The sequence below is a fragment of the Pseudophryne corroboree genome, chromosome 5, assembly GCF_028390025.1.
Source record: "Pseudophryne corroboree isolate aPseCor3 chromosome 5, aPseCor3.hap2, whole genome shotgun sequence".
Classification (NCBI taxonomy): domain Eukaryota; kingdom Metazoa; phylum Chordata; class Amphibia; order Anura; family Myobatrachidae; genus Pseudophryne; species Pseudophryne corroboree.
The window spans coordinates 270743051-270758167 of NC_086448.1; the positions used below are offsets into that span (position 1 = coordinate 270743051).

The window sequence follows — 15117 nt, forward strand, 5'->3', positions numbered from 1 at the left end:
GCTCTAGGCAGTGATATACATAAGGTTATCTGATTTGCCTCGATAGTATTTAGTTCTGTATATAATTCCTATGGTAGTTATCATGTTCTGAACTGATATCGCAAGGTGACATGTCTATAGCACCTGTGACGATATCTAGAGAGAGAAAAATCCCTACTTAGGGTCTTATTCAAAAGCCGCTTCATGGGAATGTTCAGGTCTGTCTCTTGTCCTCCAAAATTGATTGGCCAAGAAATTTTGGCTTCTGTGGCAGTCGCTCTGGAGAAGCCAGCAATATTTAGAGGTTTGCCTCCTCTGTGCAGGGCTCTTTGAAGATATGTTTTAACTTTCCTTGTAACCTCATGCAAATCTATCTTAGTGGTCTTTTGATCAAGACTAGTATTTCGAGGTAAGATGCCTTTATAAGGTCCAAATATACAGCTACACTTGTGGTCAAGTAGAATCTCAACATGACTCACTGTGGTATTGGTCCTTTGTCCACCTGAGTATGAGCTGCAGAAAGATGGCATACTAGAATACAGAGGCTATAGGTGTCCAGCGGAGTCTTAGTACAGATTCAAAGTAGTATAAATAATGTTTTAATGTAGCTTTCAATATTAATGTGTGTTCAGTAAAAGCCTCTCTTGTTTGTGACTTCATCATCTAGTTTAGTTGCAGAACGTTAGAGTCTATATTCACTATCATTTTTGAAATCCATGGAATGTTAAATAAATTTGGCCAGCAATTCTTTATATAGTATTCCTACATACTTGTATTTAGATAGCTCATTTGTCATTGACATTGCATCCTAATATGATTTGTAACAGATTGTATATGAAGATGCATTACTATCATTTAGATAATGGATAATAAATCTTGAATGTTTTATCATATTAGAAAATGTCCTCTGAAGTTTGATAGGCTCTGGAATCTCTGACAAGACTCTAGGTTTGGTATCACTGCTACTGATTTGTTCTGCATGTGTTAGCCACTGTCTTATTACATCTGCCTTATGTATCTCTCTCTCTCTGTACACCCGGTGGATGCTCATTTCTGCTCCGCATTTACTATGCAACTATTTGAATTTTGTATATCTTTTTAATGGATTTTGTATACCACAAATTTATGCTACAATATGTTTTCTCTTACGTCAGTAGAGGATGCTGGGGACTCCAAAAGGTCCATGGGGTATAGACGGGATCCGCATGAGCTTGGGCACACTAAAAAGACTTTGACTGGGTGTGAACTGGCTCCTCCCTCTATGCCCCTCCTCCAAACCTCAGTTAGACTTTGTGCCCAGGAGTGACTGGACACACACTAGGGGAGCTCTACAGAGTTTCTCTAGAAAGACTTTTGTTAGGTTTTTTATTTTCAGGGAGACTTGCTGGCTACAGGCTCCCTGCATCGTGGGACCTAGGGGAGAGAAGTCAGACCTACTTCTTCTGAGTTAATGGCTCTTCTTCTTAGGCTACTGGACACCATTAGCTCCAGAGGGTTCGATCACTTGGTTCGCCTAGCTGCTTGTTTCCGGAGCCGCGCCGTCACCCCCCTCACAGAAGCCAGAAGAAAGAAGCCGGGTGAGTATTTGAAGAACCGAAGACTTCAGTGACGGCAGAAGACTTCAGTAACGGAGGTACAGCGCAGTGGTAGCGCTGCGCTCCATGCTCCCACACACTTCACCAACGGCACTTACAGGGTGCAGGGCGCTGGGGGGGGGGGGTATGGCAGCAGTTACTGAGGTTTTTGGCTGGCAAAAAAGGGCTATACGGTGTCCGATCACGGTATAGAGTACCCCCGCCAGTTTGCAGATTCAAATTTTAGCGGGCTACAGCTCGCCGGGAAGGGGGTGGGGCTTAGCCGCACATTGCTCACCAGCGCCATTTTCTTGTATCTCTTCAGTGCTGCAGAGACGCTGGCCCGGACCTCCACGCTCCCGCAAGTACAGGGAGGAAAAACGGGGGCACATAAATTTGGTGCTTTTTCATTTTTATGTTAACAGCGCTGATCATATTACTGGCTTGTGTTAGTGTATGGGCGCTGGGGTGTGAGCTGGCATACGCTCTGTGTTTCTCCCTAAGGGCTTCTCTGTCGGTCTGTCCCCGGGCTTGTGGACTGTGTGGGTGTGTCGGCACGAGGTGTCGACATGTCTGAGCCTGGGTGTTCCGGCCTGGAGGAAGTTGTGGGGGCTGCAGAAAAGGATTTAAGTGTGTGTCTGTCGGCACAGCCGACTGCTGATTGGATGACTATGCTGAGTACACTGAATGCGAATGTGGCTTTTATTGTCAGAGACTGGATAAATCTGATTCTCGGACACAAACATGGAGACAGTCGGTGGAGGACGCCTTGTCTCAGGTACAAACAGTCTCAGGGTCACAGAAACGGGCTTTTAACCAGATGGCAGATACAGGTACCGACACGGACTCTGACTCCGATGTCGATTTGAATGAGGCTTCTTTGCATCCACGGGTTGTCAAGAGTATTCAGTACATGATTATAGCCATTAAAGATGTATTACATATATCTGAGGAACCTGCCGTTCCTGACACTAGGGTTTGTTTATTTAAGGGGCAAAGACCTGAGGTAAAGTCTCCCCCCTCTCATGAAATGAATGCGCTTTGTGAAAAGGCTTGGGAGTCGCCTGAAAAAAGGTGGCAGATTCCCAAGCGAATTTTGATGGCATACCCTTTTCCCTCTGACGATAGGGAAAAATGGGAGTCGTCTCCAAATGTGGACAAGGCTCTATCCCGATTGTCCAAGAAGGTGGCGCTTCCGTCTCCTGACACGGCTGCCCTCAAGGATCCGGCAGATTGCAAGCTGGAGACGACTTTGAAGTCCATTTTCGTCAATACTGGTGCATTGCTCAGACCTGCTGTGGCGTCGGTATGGGTGAGTAGTGCAATTGCAAAGTGGGCTGAAAATTTGGCTTCTGATATGGATGCTCTTGATAAAGATAATATTCTTTTGACTCGTGGTTACATCAAGGACGCTGCAGATTACCTAAAGGATGCGGCGAGGGATGTTGGCCTCTTGGGATCAAGAGCCAATGCCATGGCGATTTCGGCCAGGAGGGCGCTGTGGATTCACCAATGGAATGCTGATGCCGACTCCAAGAAGAATATAGAAGCTCTCCCTTTTAAAGGTAGTGTCTTGTTCGGTGAAGGCCTGGCTGACCTGGTGTCGACCGCTACGGCGGGTAAGTAATTTTTTCTTCCTTATGTTCCCACACAACAGAAGAAGGCACCCCATCAGCAGATGCAGTCCTTTCGGCCTAATAAATACAAAAGAGGTAAGGGCTCGTCCTTCCTCGCTTCAAAGGGTAGAGGTAGGGGAAGGAAGTCGCCTGCAGTATCAGGCACCCAGGACCAAAAGTCCTCCCCTGCCTCTACCAAGTCCACCGCATGACGCTGGGGCTCCCATGGGGGAGTCCGTACCGGTGGGGGGCCGTCTCCGATTCTTCAGTCAGGTCTGGGTTCGTTCGGCTCTGGATCCTTGGGTCTTAGACATAGTGTCCCAAGGGTACAGACTGGAGTTTCAGGAGATGCCCTCCAACCGATTTTTCGTGTCAGCCTTGCCAACTTCTCTTCCCGAAAGAGAGGTGGTAAGGGATGCGATACAAAAGTTGTGTCAACAGAGGGTCATGGTGCTGGTTCCCCCTTCAGATCGGGCGAAAGAGTTCTATTCGAGCCTTTTTGTGGTGCCGAAGCCGGACGGTTCGGTCAGACCGATTCTGAAAACTTTCAAGTTCAAGATGGAGTCTCTTCAAGCGGTGATCTCCAGCCTCGAAGGGGGGATTTTATGGCGTCAGTCGACATAAAGGATGCTTACTTACACATCCCGATATTCCCTCCTCATCAAGCCTTCCTGAGGTTTGCGGTGCAGGATTATCATTACCAATTTCAGGCATTGCCGTTTGGGCTTTCCACGGCCCGAGGGTTTTGACCAAGGTAATGGCAGAAATGATGGTCCTCCTGCGCAAGCAAGGGATCACAATTATCCCATACTTGGACGATCTCCTGATAAAGGCGAGGTCCAAGGAGCAGTTGTTAAGGAATGTGGATCTCTCCCTGTCGGTTCTGCGACATCACGGTTGGATACTAAATTTGCCAAAGTCTCAGTTGATCCCGGCCACTCGGCTGCCCTTCCTGGGCATGGAGATACAGAGAGTGTTTGTTTCTTCCGGAGGTTAAAGCTCTGGAAATCCAGACCATGGTCAGGGAGCTTCTGAGGCCGACAAGTGTGTCGATTCAGCAATGCACTTGGGTACTAGGGAAGATGGTTGCGGCTTACGAAGCCTTTCCATTGGCAGGTTTCATGCCCGGGTGTTTCAGTGGGATCTGCTGAAAAAATGGTCCGGGTCTCACCTGCACATGCACCGGAAAATTACTCTATCTTCCAGAGCAAGGATTTCTCTCCTGTGGTGGCTGCAAAGTGTCTCACCTTCTAGAGGGACGCCGATTCGGAATCCAGGACTGGGTCCTGCTGACAACAGATGCAAGTCTCCGAGGCTGGGGCGCAGTCACGCAAGGAAGAAATTTTCAGGGAAAGTGGTCAAGCCAGGAATTTTGTCTCCACATAAATGTTCTAGAGCTGAGAGCAATTTACAACGGCCTGCTGCAAGCAAAGAACCTTCTTCAGGGTCTCCCTGTCCTAATCCAGTTGGACAACATAACAGCAGTGGCGTACGTAAACCGCCAAGGCGGAACAAGGAGCAGGGTGGCTATGGAGGAGGCCACAAGAATCCTACACTGGGCGGAACAGCACGTGAGCGCTCTGTCAGCAGTTTTCCTCCCGGGAGTAGACAACTGGGAAGCAGACTTCCTCAGCAGACACGATATCCATCCGGGAGAGTGGGCTCTTCATCAAGAGGTATTTGCAGAAGTGACAAAGTGTTGGGGAATTCCTCTGATAGATATGATGGCGTCTCGCCTCAACAAGAAGCTTCCGAGGTATTGTTCCAGGTCAAGGGACGCCCTGGTGACTCCGTGGGTGTTTCAGTCGGTGTATGTGTTCCCTCCGCTTCCTCTCATTCCGAAGGTGCAGAGGATCGTTCGACGAACAGGGGTTCAGGCGATACTCGTTGTTCCAGATTGGCCACGGAGGGCCTGGTATCCGGATCTTCAAGACTTACTAGTGGAAGATCCCTGGCCGTTTCCTCTACGAGAGGACCTGTTGTTGCAGGGGCCCTGCGTGTTTCCGGACTTACCGTGGCTGCGTTTGACGGCGTGGAAGTTGAGCGCCAAATCTTAGCTCGGAAGGGTATTCCCGGGGAGGTCATCCCCACTCTCCTTAAAGCTAGGAAGGAGGTTACGGCAAAACATTATCACCGTATTTGGAGGAAATATGTTTCATGGTGTGAGACCAAAGCCGCTCCGGCGGAGGAGTTTCACTTGGGTCGGTTTCTTCATTTTTTACAGGCAGACGTAGATGCAGGCCTGAAATTGGGTTCCATAAAAGTGCAGATTTCGGCTTTATCTATTTTCTTTCAGAAAGAATTGGCCGTCCTTCCTGAGGTTCAGACTTTTGTGAAGGGAGTATTGCATATCCGCCCTCCATTTGTGGCGCCGTGGGATCTTGAAGTGGTCTTGCAGTTCCTTATGTCTCACTGGTTTGAACCTTTGCGTAAGGTTGAGTTAAAGTTTCTCACTTGGAAAGTGGTCATGCTTTTGGCCCTGGCGTCGGCCAGGCGAGTGTCAGAGTTGGCAGCCTTGTCTCACGAGCCCTTATTTGATTTTCCATTCGGGTAGAGTGGAATTGAGGACTCGTCAACAATTTCTGCCGAAGGTGGTTTCTTCGTTTCACATTAACCAACCTATTGTGGTGCCTGTAGCTACGGATGCTGTGGCGGTTCCAAAGTCTCTTGATGTTGGAAGAGCTTTGAAAATTTATGTCGCCAGAACGGCTCTTACCAGGAAAACAGAAGCTTTGTTTGTCCTGTATGCTTCCAACAAGATTGGAAATCCTGCTTCTAAACAAACTATTGCTCGCTGGATTTGTAATACTATTCAGCAGGCTCATTCTTCGGCTGGGCTACCGTTGCCGAAGTCGGTAAAGGCCCATTCTTCTAGGAAGGTGGGCTCTACTTGGGCGGCTGCCCGGGGGGGTCTCTGCACTTCAGCTTTGCCGAGCAGCTACGTTGTCGGGTTCAAACACATTTGCTAAGTTTTACAAGTTTGATACCCTGGCTGATGAGGACCTCATGTTTGCTCAATCGGTGCTGCAGAGTCGTCCGCACTCTCCCGCCCGGTCTGGAGCTTTGGTATAAACCCCATGGTCCTTTTGGAGTCCCCAGCATCCTCTAGGACGTAAGAGCAAATAGGATTTTAATACCTACCAGTAAATCCTTTTCTCCTAGTCCGTAGAGGATGCTGGGCGCCCATCCCAGTGCGGACTGTTACTTGCAGTTGTATTACTGGTTGTATTTGTTTACACATGGGTTGTGTATTAGTTTATTCAGCTTGTTGCTGTTGTTAATTCATACGGTTATCTGGTTTCATACTACTCCAGTTGTACGGTATGTTTGTGGTGTGGGCTGGTATGTTTCTCGCCCTTTGTTTAAACAAAATTCCTTTCCTCGAAATGTCAGTCTCTCCTGGGCACAGTTCCTATAACTGAGGTCTGGGGGAGGGGCATAGAGGGAGGAGCCAGTTCACACCCAATCAAAGTCATTTTAGTGTGCCCAAGCTCCTGCGGATACCGTCTATACCCCATGGTCCTTTTGGAGTCCCCAGCATCCTCTACGGGCTAGGAGAAAAGGATTTACCGGTAGGTATTAAAATCCTATTTTTTTAGCTGTGTATGCTCCAATTTCTGTTTTTATTATTTTGACTTTTTATTTCTTTGCTTTTTATGCTTCTTATTGTTTTCTTGTATTACTGAAAACTTTCAATAAAAATACTTTGATTTAAAGAAAATAAAAAGTAAGTTATATTTTCTTGCCATACAGATATGCATGGATTTGTTGCGTAAGCTGCTTAATGAAAAACATGCGCTTTTATTAAGACGTGCAGGTACGTATAAACCACATGAGGTGACATTTCTTTGAATTCTGTGCTACTTATTCTAAAAATCTCTACATCACATAAAAGATGCAGATTTTTTTAGTTGTGTTCCTTTGCATAATATGCGTATTACTCATACAGAAAATGTTCTGCCTTCACTATAATATTTCTTAACCAAATTCAGAAAGACAGCATAACCACCTCTACTTTTCAAAAATCCCAATCAGATGTGATGATCTGAAGAATGGTGTATACTATGCAATAGAGGAAACTAATACAACTGTAAATACAACTGATAAAATGATTGAAAAGTGTTTTTAATCATATATTTAATATATATTTCAATTAATATGCGTTTATCATATATATCTGCAAATATATGTCAGGCTTACAAACAGGTGGGTGAAAAATATATGCAGTCCTTTATACATATGAATTATGAAATTATGATTCCTTAAAGGAGTTCAGACGTGAAATTAGCTCTTACCTGATTGTTTATTCATCGGCAAATCAAATCACACAGAATAATATATACACAGTGATATATTTACTAATAATTATGCTTATTGTAGAATATAAAACATGAAACAATCTAAAAAAAACTTAGACAATTACTAACATAAATTGTATACTTGTAAATAGTTACAATAATCAGTGATCATGATAGAATATTCATAGCCACCTGAGACCATTCCTTCTGTGTGTGTGGACGTCTCCAGCACCAGTTTGCTTCTCCTTCGCCTGGCCCTCTGACTTCCTCCTTACTTCTGACTTCGTCTTCTGACTGAATTTATGTATATTTACCTAACATTTAACTGGTATAGTTTCATCGTTTTTCAATGCAATAGTTAATTATAGGTTTGCCATCCACATTCCAAGGTGTCCTGAAACAAACCCTAAACCAAGCTGGATTGTTCTGCTCAAGCAGAGTATGTTTCGCCTAGGGTACCTCAGACCTCATTTATCAATAGATGTTATCTCTTTTAGCTAATTTATGATCCCTGGCTTGGCCTAAGATGGACAATAGACAAACTAGTTTTATAATTGCCAAAGGTATTCTGGAATCATATTTTGTATTTCTTTACTAATCAAAGGTTTCCTTTTGACTGTATAAATGTGTAAAAGATCTGTTTTGCCTAGGGTGTTAGCATGAATTATTGTGACCTTTTGGTAGTAATTTAATTGATCTCATGTTATCATTGCCTCTGGCCCGCACTATAACTAGACAATAGGCGAGCTGGTTTATACACTTCCTAAAGGTTTACAGATCTTTGATAGTGATCTTTAACTCTGCATTTGCACACTCCCCTGCGCTTACCTGTGTACGTTTGCATATTATGTGGACTAACCAAGGTGACCTGTTGACTATTATCTACCAGATTCTAATTATTTATTTGCTGTGAAACATACCTACAGTATAAATATATACCTATATACAAACATCTGACTTTCTCTTACGTCCTAGAGGATGCTGGGGTCCACATTAGTACCATGGGTATAGACAGGTCCACCCACCACGAGCCACTGGCACCCGTAGAGTTTGAGAGTGTGGGCTGGCTCCTCCCTCCATGCCCCTCCCACCAGACCCAGTTTAGATAATGTGCCCGGAGGAGCCGGTCACAGCTAGGGGAGATCCTAGAGCTTAGTTTTATTTTCTTCTCAGAGTTAGTATAGGCACAGGGATGCTGCTGGCAACAGCCTCCCTGCTTCGTGGGACTTATAGGGGGAGTAGTGTCCGCCCTGTGGGGTTTGAGCCACTATCTCCACTGACAGGACACTGAGCTCCTGAGGGTGATGATCGTTAGCTGCCCCAGGCGACCGCTCATTCCCCCAGCACTGCCGCCACCCACTAACAGTGGCAGAAGATTTCGGTGGCGAGTGAGTCACCGGCCCCCCTGGCATGCGGGGAGTCGGTGTGAAGATGGCAGCAACAGGGTGGGAGCGCAGTATCAACTGCGCTCTGGAGGCTCAGCGGTACATAGTGCGGCGCTGTGAGGTGTGCCGTGAGCCAGGGCCTATACCCTACACTGGCACCAATGCTGTCAGGGACCTCGGTAATGCTGCCAGCACAATTTCTCAGGCCAGTATAAAGAAGTGGGGAGCAGGAAGCAGCGCCATGTTCAGGGGGCAAAGCTCCTCCTCAGAGCAGACCCAGCAGCGTTCAGCGCCATTTTCCTGTTTGCAGATCCTATACAGTGACGCTGACAGGGAGAGCTGTCCCTCCAAGCAGCTCCAGCTATCCTGTGCAGTTCCAGGGGGTTGTAGGAGTGAGGAAGGCTGTATAAATACTGTGTGGTCTATTAAGTTACACGGTAAGCACCAGGTAGTTGTATTATATCTACCTTAGGAAGCGCTGTGTGTGGGTTGGCTCCAATCTGTGTTTCTCTGTGGCATTCTTGGGGGGAAACTGTGTCTGATATTTCCCTGTGTGGGTGGTGTTGTCTCACATAGCCATGTCTTGGGACTCTGTGTCTTGTGCTACAGAGGACATTTTCTCTTAGGAGGAATCCATTCCATGTACACAGGAATGTAATGCATTGTCTCAGATCCCTATTGCTGAGCCTGAGTGGTTGACCTCTATTAAGAGAATGATCTCTCAGATCTCTACTAGGGTAGCTCATACTGAGACTGAAATTCCGGTTTTAAAGAAGTCGATGGCAATTTGGTCAGGTTCTGTTCCTATTCCTTCATAATTCCCTAGCATATACCCACAGAAACGTGCACTTGCCCATATTATGCAAGATGACAGGGATACCGACACTGACACCGCAGACGGTGATGGGGATGTGCTGAGGGGGGCGGCATCCCTTGCAAAGGGGGTGCAGCTCATGATTGAGGCCATTAGAGATGTACTAAATATTACTGACATAACACCCGAGCAGGTTGAGAAGGTTTACTTCACATATAATAAGAAAGCCTCGCTAACCTTCCCTGTGTCTAAAGAATTAAACGCTTTATTTGAAAAATCCTGGCAAAACCCGGAGAAAAAATTCCAGATTCCTAAAAGGATTTTGGTTGCTGTACCTTTCCCTGAGGGAGATAGGAAAAAATGGGAAACCCCACCCATAGTTGACGCATCTGTTTCCAGACTGTCGAAAAAGGTGGTTTTACCTGTCCCTGGGTCTACCGCTTTAAAAGAACCGGCTGATCGCAAGATTAACACTACGCTCAAATCCATATACACTGCTTCAGGGGTGGTGCTGAGGCCTACTATTGCCTGCGCATGGATCTCTAAAGCTATAGTAAAGGGGTCAGGCACGTTACTTAAGGATTTGGATTCAATGGATAGAAGTGACACTGAATTATTTTACATAACATACAGGATTCTGCGGGGTTCATGGTGGAATCCATGAAGGACCTTGGTACGCTGACTGCAAGAATATCGTCCATGTCTGTATCAGCTCGCAGGGGACTTTGGCTACGCCAATGATCTGCAGACGCGGAATCCAGGAGAAGTGTGGAGAACCTACCCTACACAGGTCAGGCTCTATTTGGGGATGCGTGGATTTCCACGGCAACTGCGGTTAAGTCACCTTTTCTTCCCTCAGCTACGCCTTCTACGAAGAAACCCTTTTCTTCACCTGCATCACAGTCCTTTTGGACCGCTAAGATGAAAAAGTCCAAGCCTCCTACCACATTCTTTAGAGGTGGGTGGGCAAAATCCAAAAAGACTGCCCCCGCAGGCTCTCAGGACCAGAAACCTGCCTCTGGTTCCTCAAAATCCTCAGCATGACTGTGGACCACACAGCCTGGAGGACGGGCTGGTGGTTTCGAGACTCAGGCGTTTCAGGCGTACCCAGGCCGGTGTCGTCCGGCCTGGGTACAGGATATTGTGTCCCAGGGGGTACAGACTGGTGTTTCAAGAAACCCCACCTCACCGATTCTTCAAATTAGGCTTGCCGACTTTACTGTCAGACAGAACTGTTCTACAGGAAGCTATCCAAAAATTGGAAAAGGTAGAGGTTATTGTTCCAGTTCCACCTCATATGCACAGCGTGGGTTACTATTCAAACCTTTTGTGGTACCGAAACCGTATGGTTCGGTCAGACCAATTTTGAACTTGAAATCGCTAAACCCTTATCTAAGGGAGTTCAAATTCAAAATGGAGACTCTGAGACTGGTGATCTCAGGTCTAGAGGAGGGGGAGTTTCTGGTATCCCTAGATATCAAGTATGCGTATCTCCACATTCCGATTTGGCCTCCGCACCAGGCTTATCTTAGATTTGCACTGTTAGACAGTCACTATCCGTTTCAGGCACTGCCATTCGGTCTCTCCCGAGGGTGTTCACCAAGGTGATGGCAGAGATGATGGTTCTACTCCGCAGGCAGGGAGTTAACATAATTCCATACCTTAATAATCGTGTCTGGTTTACCTTGTGCTCACTTGCACAGTTATTTAGAGTCGGCAGCAAATTACGAGTGAAGCTACCCTATTCAGCTTCACAGACATATATGGTAAAGGTTCGGATAGTAATTGCGCCTTATGTTAATATATGACAAAAGTAAAATTATGTGAAGGGTACCTTTACTTGGTAAATACAAAATCATAAATTACACTGATAGTGTGCATATTGTATTAGTATAGGGAATATAGGGATGGGGGGTCACAAAAAAATTAAAGTTAAAATCAATGAAAAAGACGAGGTATATGATTGTCCAATAAGGTAGTGACGTAGTGCTGATAAATATCTGCTCACTGGTGGCGTCCCACCTGTATGATGAGTGGATAACAGTGAGTTAATGAAATTCAAACAGAGGTGGGGGGATAGGATGCAGGGTTCAAGTATGGGGACTCCGGATTCGCCTCCCTCACCGGTGACCTGGCATTGACCTCGATGATGCTGTGCTAAAAGCACATCGTGGCCGCCAGATCACACAGGAGGTGGTCACAGTCTTAGAGGGATGAACGGGTGCCACTTCCAGACCTAAAATAGGACTGTCCATAGCGTCCTCTTACAGAGCCTTACCTATCTTCCTGGTAGCTCCTACACGTATCAAACCGTCTGGGCCTTCGTCAGGGAGTAGGTGCGGCCATCTTTGAAATGGGCTATTTATGCCCATTCTGTGTGTCAGGCCCTAATTAATATGCACGTAGGTGGAAAAAAAGGGGGGGGGGAATAAAGGTTTATAAAGGACAACATATATTAACACATACTTAGCAGCAGCTGTTATTTATCCATATATAATTGAGAAAAAATTGTAATTAATTGTTACTCCGTATCACTAGATAGACTAAAGTAAATAGCTGCAATAAGTAAAGTAAATTAATTTGTTTTAGTTAAATTTAATAAACAGTAAAGCTTCTTTGTGACTCTCTAGGCCAGGCCTGGCCAACCTGTGGCTCTCCAGCTTTTGTAAAACTACAAGTCCCATCATGCTTTGCCACAGTTTTGCTATTATGGAATGCTAAAACTGTAGCCGGGTATGCTGGGATGTGTAGTTTCACAACATCTGAAGAGCCACAGGTTGGCCAGGCCTGCTCTATGCTCTATTGGACTTATAGAGATAAATTAATAATTGTAACATACATAGTAACATAGTAACTAAGGTTGAAAAAAGACAATTGTCCATCGAGATCAACCTATTTGTGGTCTCCTCTGCAGTCTTATTATAGGACTAGTTATTTTTATGTTAGGATTAGTTATATTAACTATAATGCGTGCCTACGCACCATAACTCTGAATATCTTTATCCAATAGGAATTTATCTAACCCATTCTTAAAGGTGTTGAGTCCGCCATTACTACTCTCTCAGGCAGGGAATTCCAAACACATAATGTCCTTACTGGGAAAAAACCTTTTCACCTCAATGTGCAGAAACTCCTCTAATCTAAGCCAGTGACCACGTGTCCTCTGTGCTGATATTATAGAAAACAGGTCCCTCCCAAGCTCTGTGTATTGACCCCTTATATATTTGTAGATGTTGATCATGTCCCCTCTTAGTCTCATCTTTTCCAATGTAAACATGCCTAGCCTTGCCTCGTATTCCAGCATCTTCATGCCATTGATTAGTTTGGTCGCCCGCCTCTGAACCTTTTCTAGCTCCAGGATATTCTTTTTGTAATATGGTGCCCAAAATTGCACACAGTATTCAAGATGTGGCCTCACTAGGGATTTATATAATGGCAGTATAATATTCTCGTCCCTTGCATCAATTCCCCGTTTTATGCATGCTAATATCTTATTAGCCTTCTTTGCTGCACTCCTACTTTGGGTACTGCTGCTTAATTTGTTATCTATGTGAACCCCTAAGTCTTTTTCCAGTACAGAATCCCCTAATATTACCCCATTTAGTGTGTAGGTGTTATTTTTGGTCTTGCCCCCACAGTGCATTACCTTACACTTGTCTGAGTTGAATCTCATTCTCCATTTTGCTGCCCATGCTTCCAGTTTAGTTAAGTCGTTCTGAAGAGACTCAGCATCCCCCTCCATATTTATAACCATACACAATTTGGTATTGTCTGCGAAAATTGACACCATCCTCTCTAGACCTACTGTTAGACCTCTTTTGTTCAACATTTTCATCAACGACCTAAGTACAGACCCTTGTGGCACACCACTTAGTACTTAAGTCCAATTTGAAAATGATCCATTGACCACAACGCGCTGCTCCCTATTATCGAACCAATTACTGACCCAAGTGCATATTGTGCTCCCTAGCCCTATTTCTTATAGCTTATAGATAAGACGCATGTGTGGTACAGTGTCGAAAGCTTTGGCAAAGTCTAAAAAGATTACATCCACCTCCTTACCCTGATCAAGGTTCGCACTTACTGTTTCATAAAATCCAAGTAAGTTGGTCTGACATCTGTCCATCACAAATCCATGTTGGTTCCTTATAATGACCTTATTTGCTTCAAGGAACTTTTGAATATGGGGGGTAATTCCAAGTTGATCGCAGCAGGAATTTTGTTAGCAGTTGGGCAAAACCATGTGCACTGCAGGGCAGGCAGATATAACGTGCAGAGAGAGTTAGATTTGGGTGGGTTATTTTGTTTCTGTGCAGGGTAAATACTGGCTGCTTTATTTCTCTATCGTCCTAGTGGATGCTGGGGTTCCTGAAAGGACCATGGGGAATAGCGGCTCCGCAGGAGACAGGGCACAAAAAGTAAAGCTTTACGATCAGGTGGTGTGTACTGGCTCCTCCCCCTATGACCCTCCTCCAAGCCTCAGTTAGATTTTTGTGCCCGGCCGAGAAGGGTGCAATCTAGGTGGCTCTCCTAAAGAGCTGCTTAGAAAAGTTTAGCTTAGGTTTTTTATTTTACAGTGAGTCCTGCTGGCAACAGGATCACTGCAACGAGGGACTTAGGGGAGAAGAAGTGAACTCACCTGCGTGCAGGATGGATTGGCTTCTTGGCTACTGGACATTAGCTCCAGAGGGACGATCACAGGTACAGCCTGGATGGTCACCGGAGCCTCGCCGCCGGCCCCCTTGCAGATGCTGAAACGAGAAGGTCCAGAATCGGCGGCAGAAGACTCCTCAGTCTTCTTAAGGTAGCGCACAGCACTGCAGCTGTGCGCCATTTTCCTCTCAGCACACTTCACACGGCAGTCACTGAGGGTGCAGGGCGCTGGGAGGGGGGCGCCCTGGGAGGCAAATGAAAACCTTTTTTGGCTAAAAATACCTCACATATAGCCTCCGGGGGCTATATGGAGATATTTAACCCCTGCCAGAATCCACTAAAGAGCGGGAGACGAGCCCGCCGAAAAAGGGGCGGGGCCTATCTCCTCAGCACACAGCGCCATTTTCCTCACACAGCTCCGCTGGTCAGGAAGGCTCCCAGGCTCTCCCCTGCACTGCACTACAGAAACAGGGTAAAACAAGAGAGGGGGGGCAAAATTGTGGCAAAACTATATTATTAAAGCAGCTATACAGGGAGCACTTATTATAAGGCTATCCCTGTCATATATAGCGCTTTTGGTGTGTGCTGGCAAACTCTCCCTCTGTCTCCCCAAAGGGCTAGTGGGGTCCTGTCTTCGTTAAGAGCATTCCCTGTGTGTCTGCTGTGTGTCGGTACGTGTGTGTCGACATGTATGAGGACGATATTGGTGTGGAGGCGGAGCAATTGCCAAATATGGGGATGTCACCTCCTAGGGGGTCGACACCAGAATGGATGCCTTTATTTATGGAATTACGGGAT

The 15117-nt window shown here is 45.9% G+C and overlaps 1 protein-coding gene across 5 annotated transcripts in view; it reads left to right on the forward strand.

The window, feature by feature from the left end:
• TOPAZ1 (testis and ovary specific TOPAZ 1) overlaps window positions 1-15117 on the forward strand; it is a 627583-nt gene that overhangs the window by 301550 nt on the left and 310916 nt on the right. For all 5 annotated transcript variants that reach the window (XM_063922327.1, XM_063922324.1, XM_063922325.1 and 2 more), the window contains exon 7: window positions 6923-6986. In XM_063922327.1, the coding sequence (XP_063778397.1) occupies window positions 6923-6986 (64 nt within the window). The remainder of the gene's footprint in view (window positions 1-6922; window positions 6987-15117) is intronic.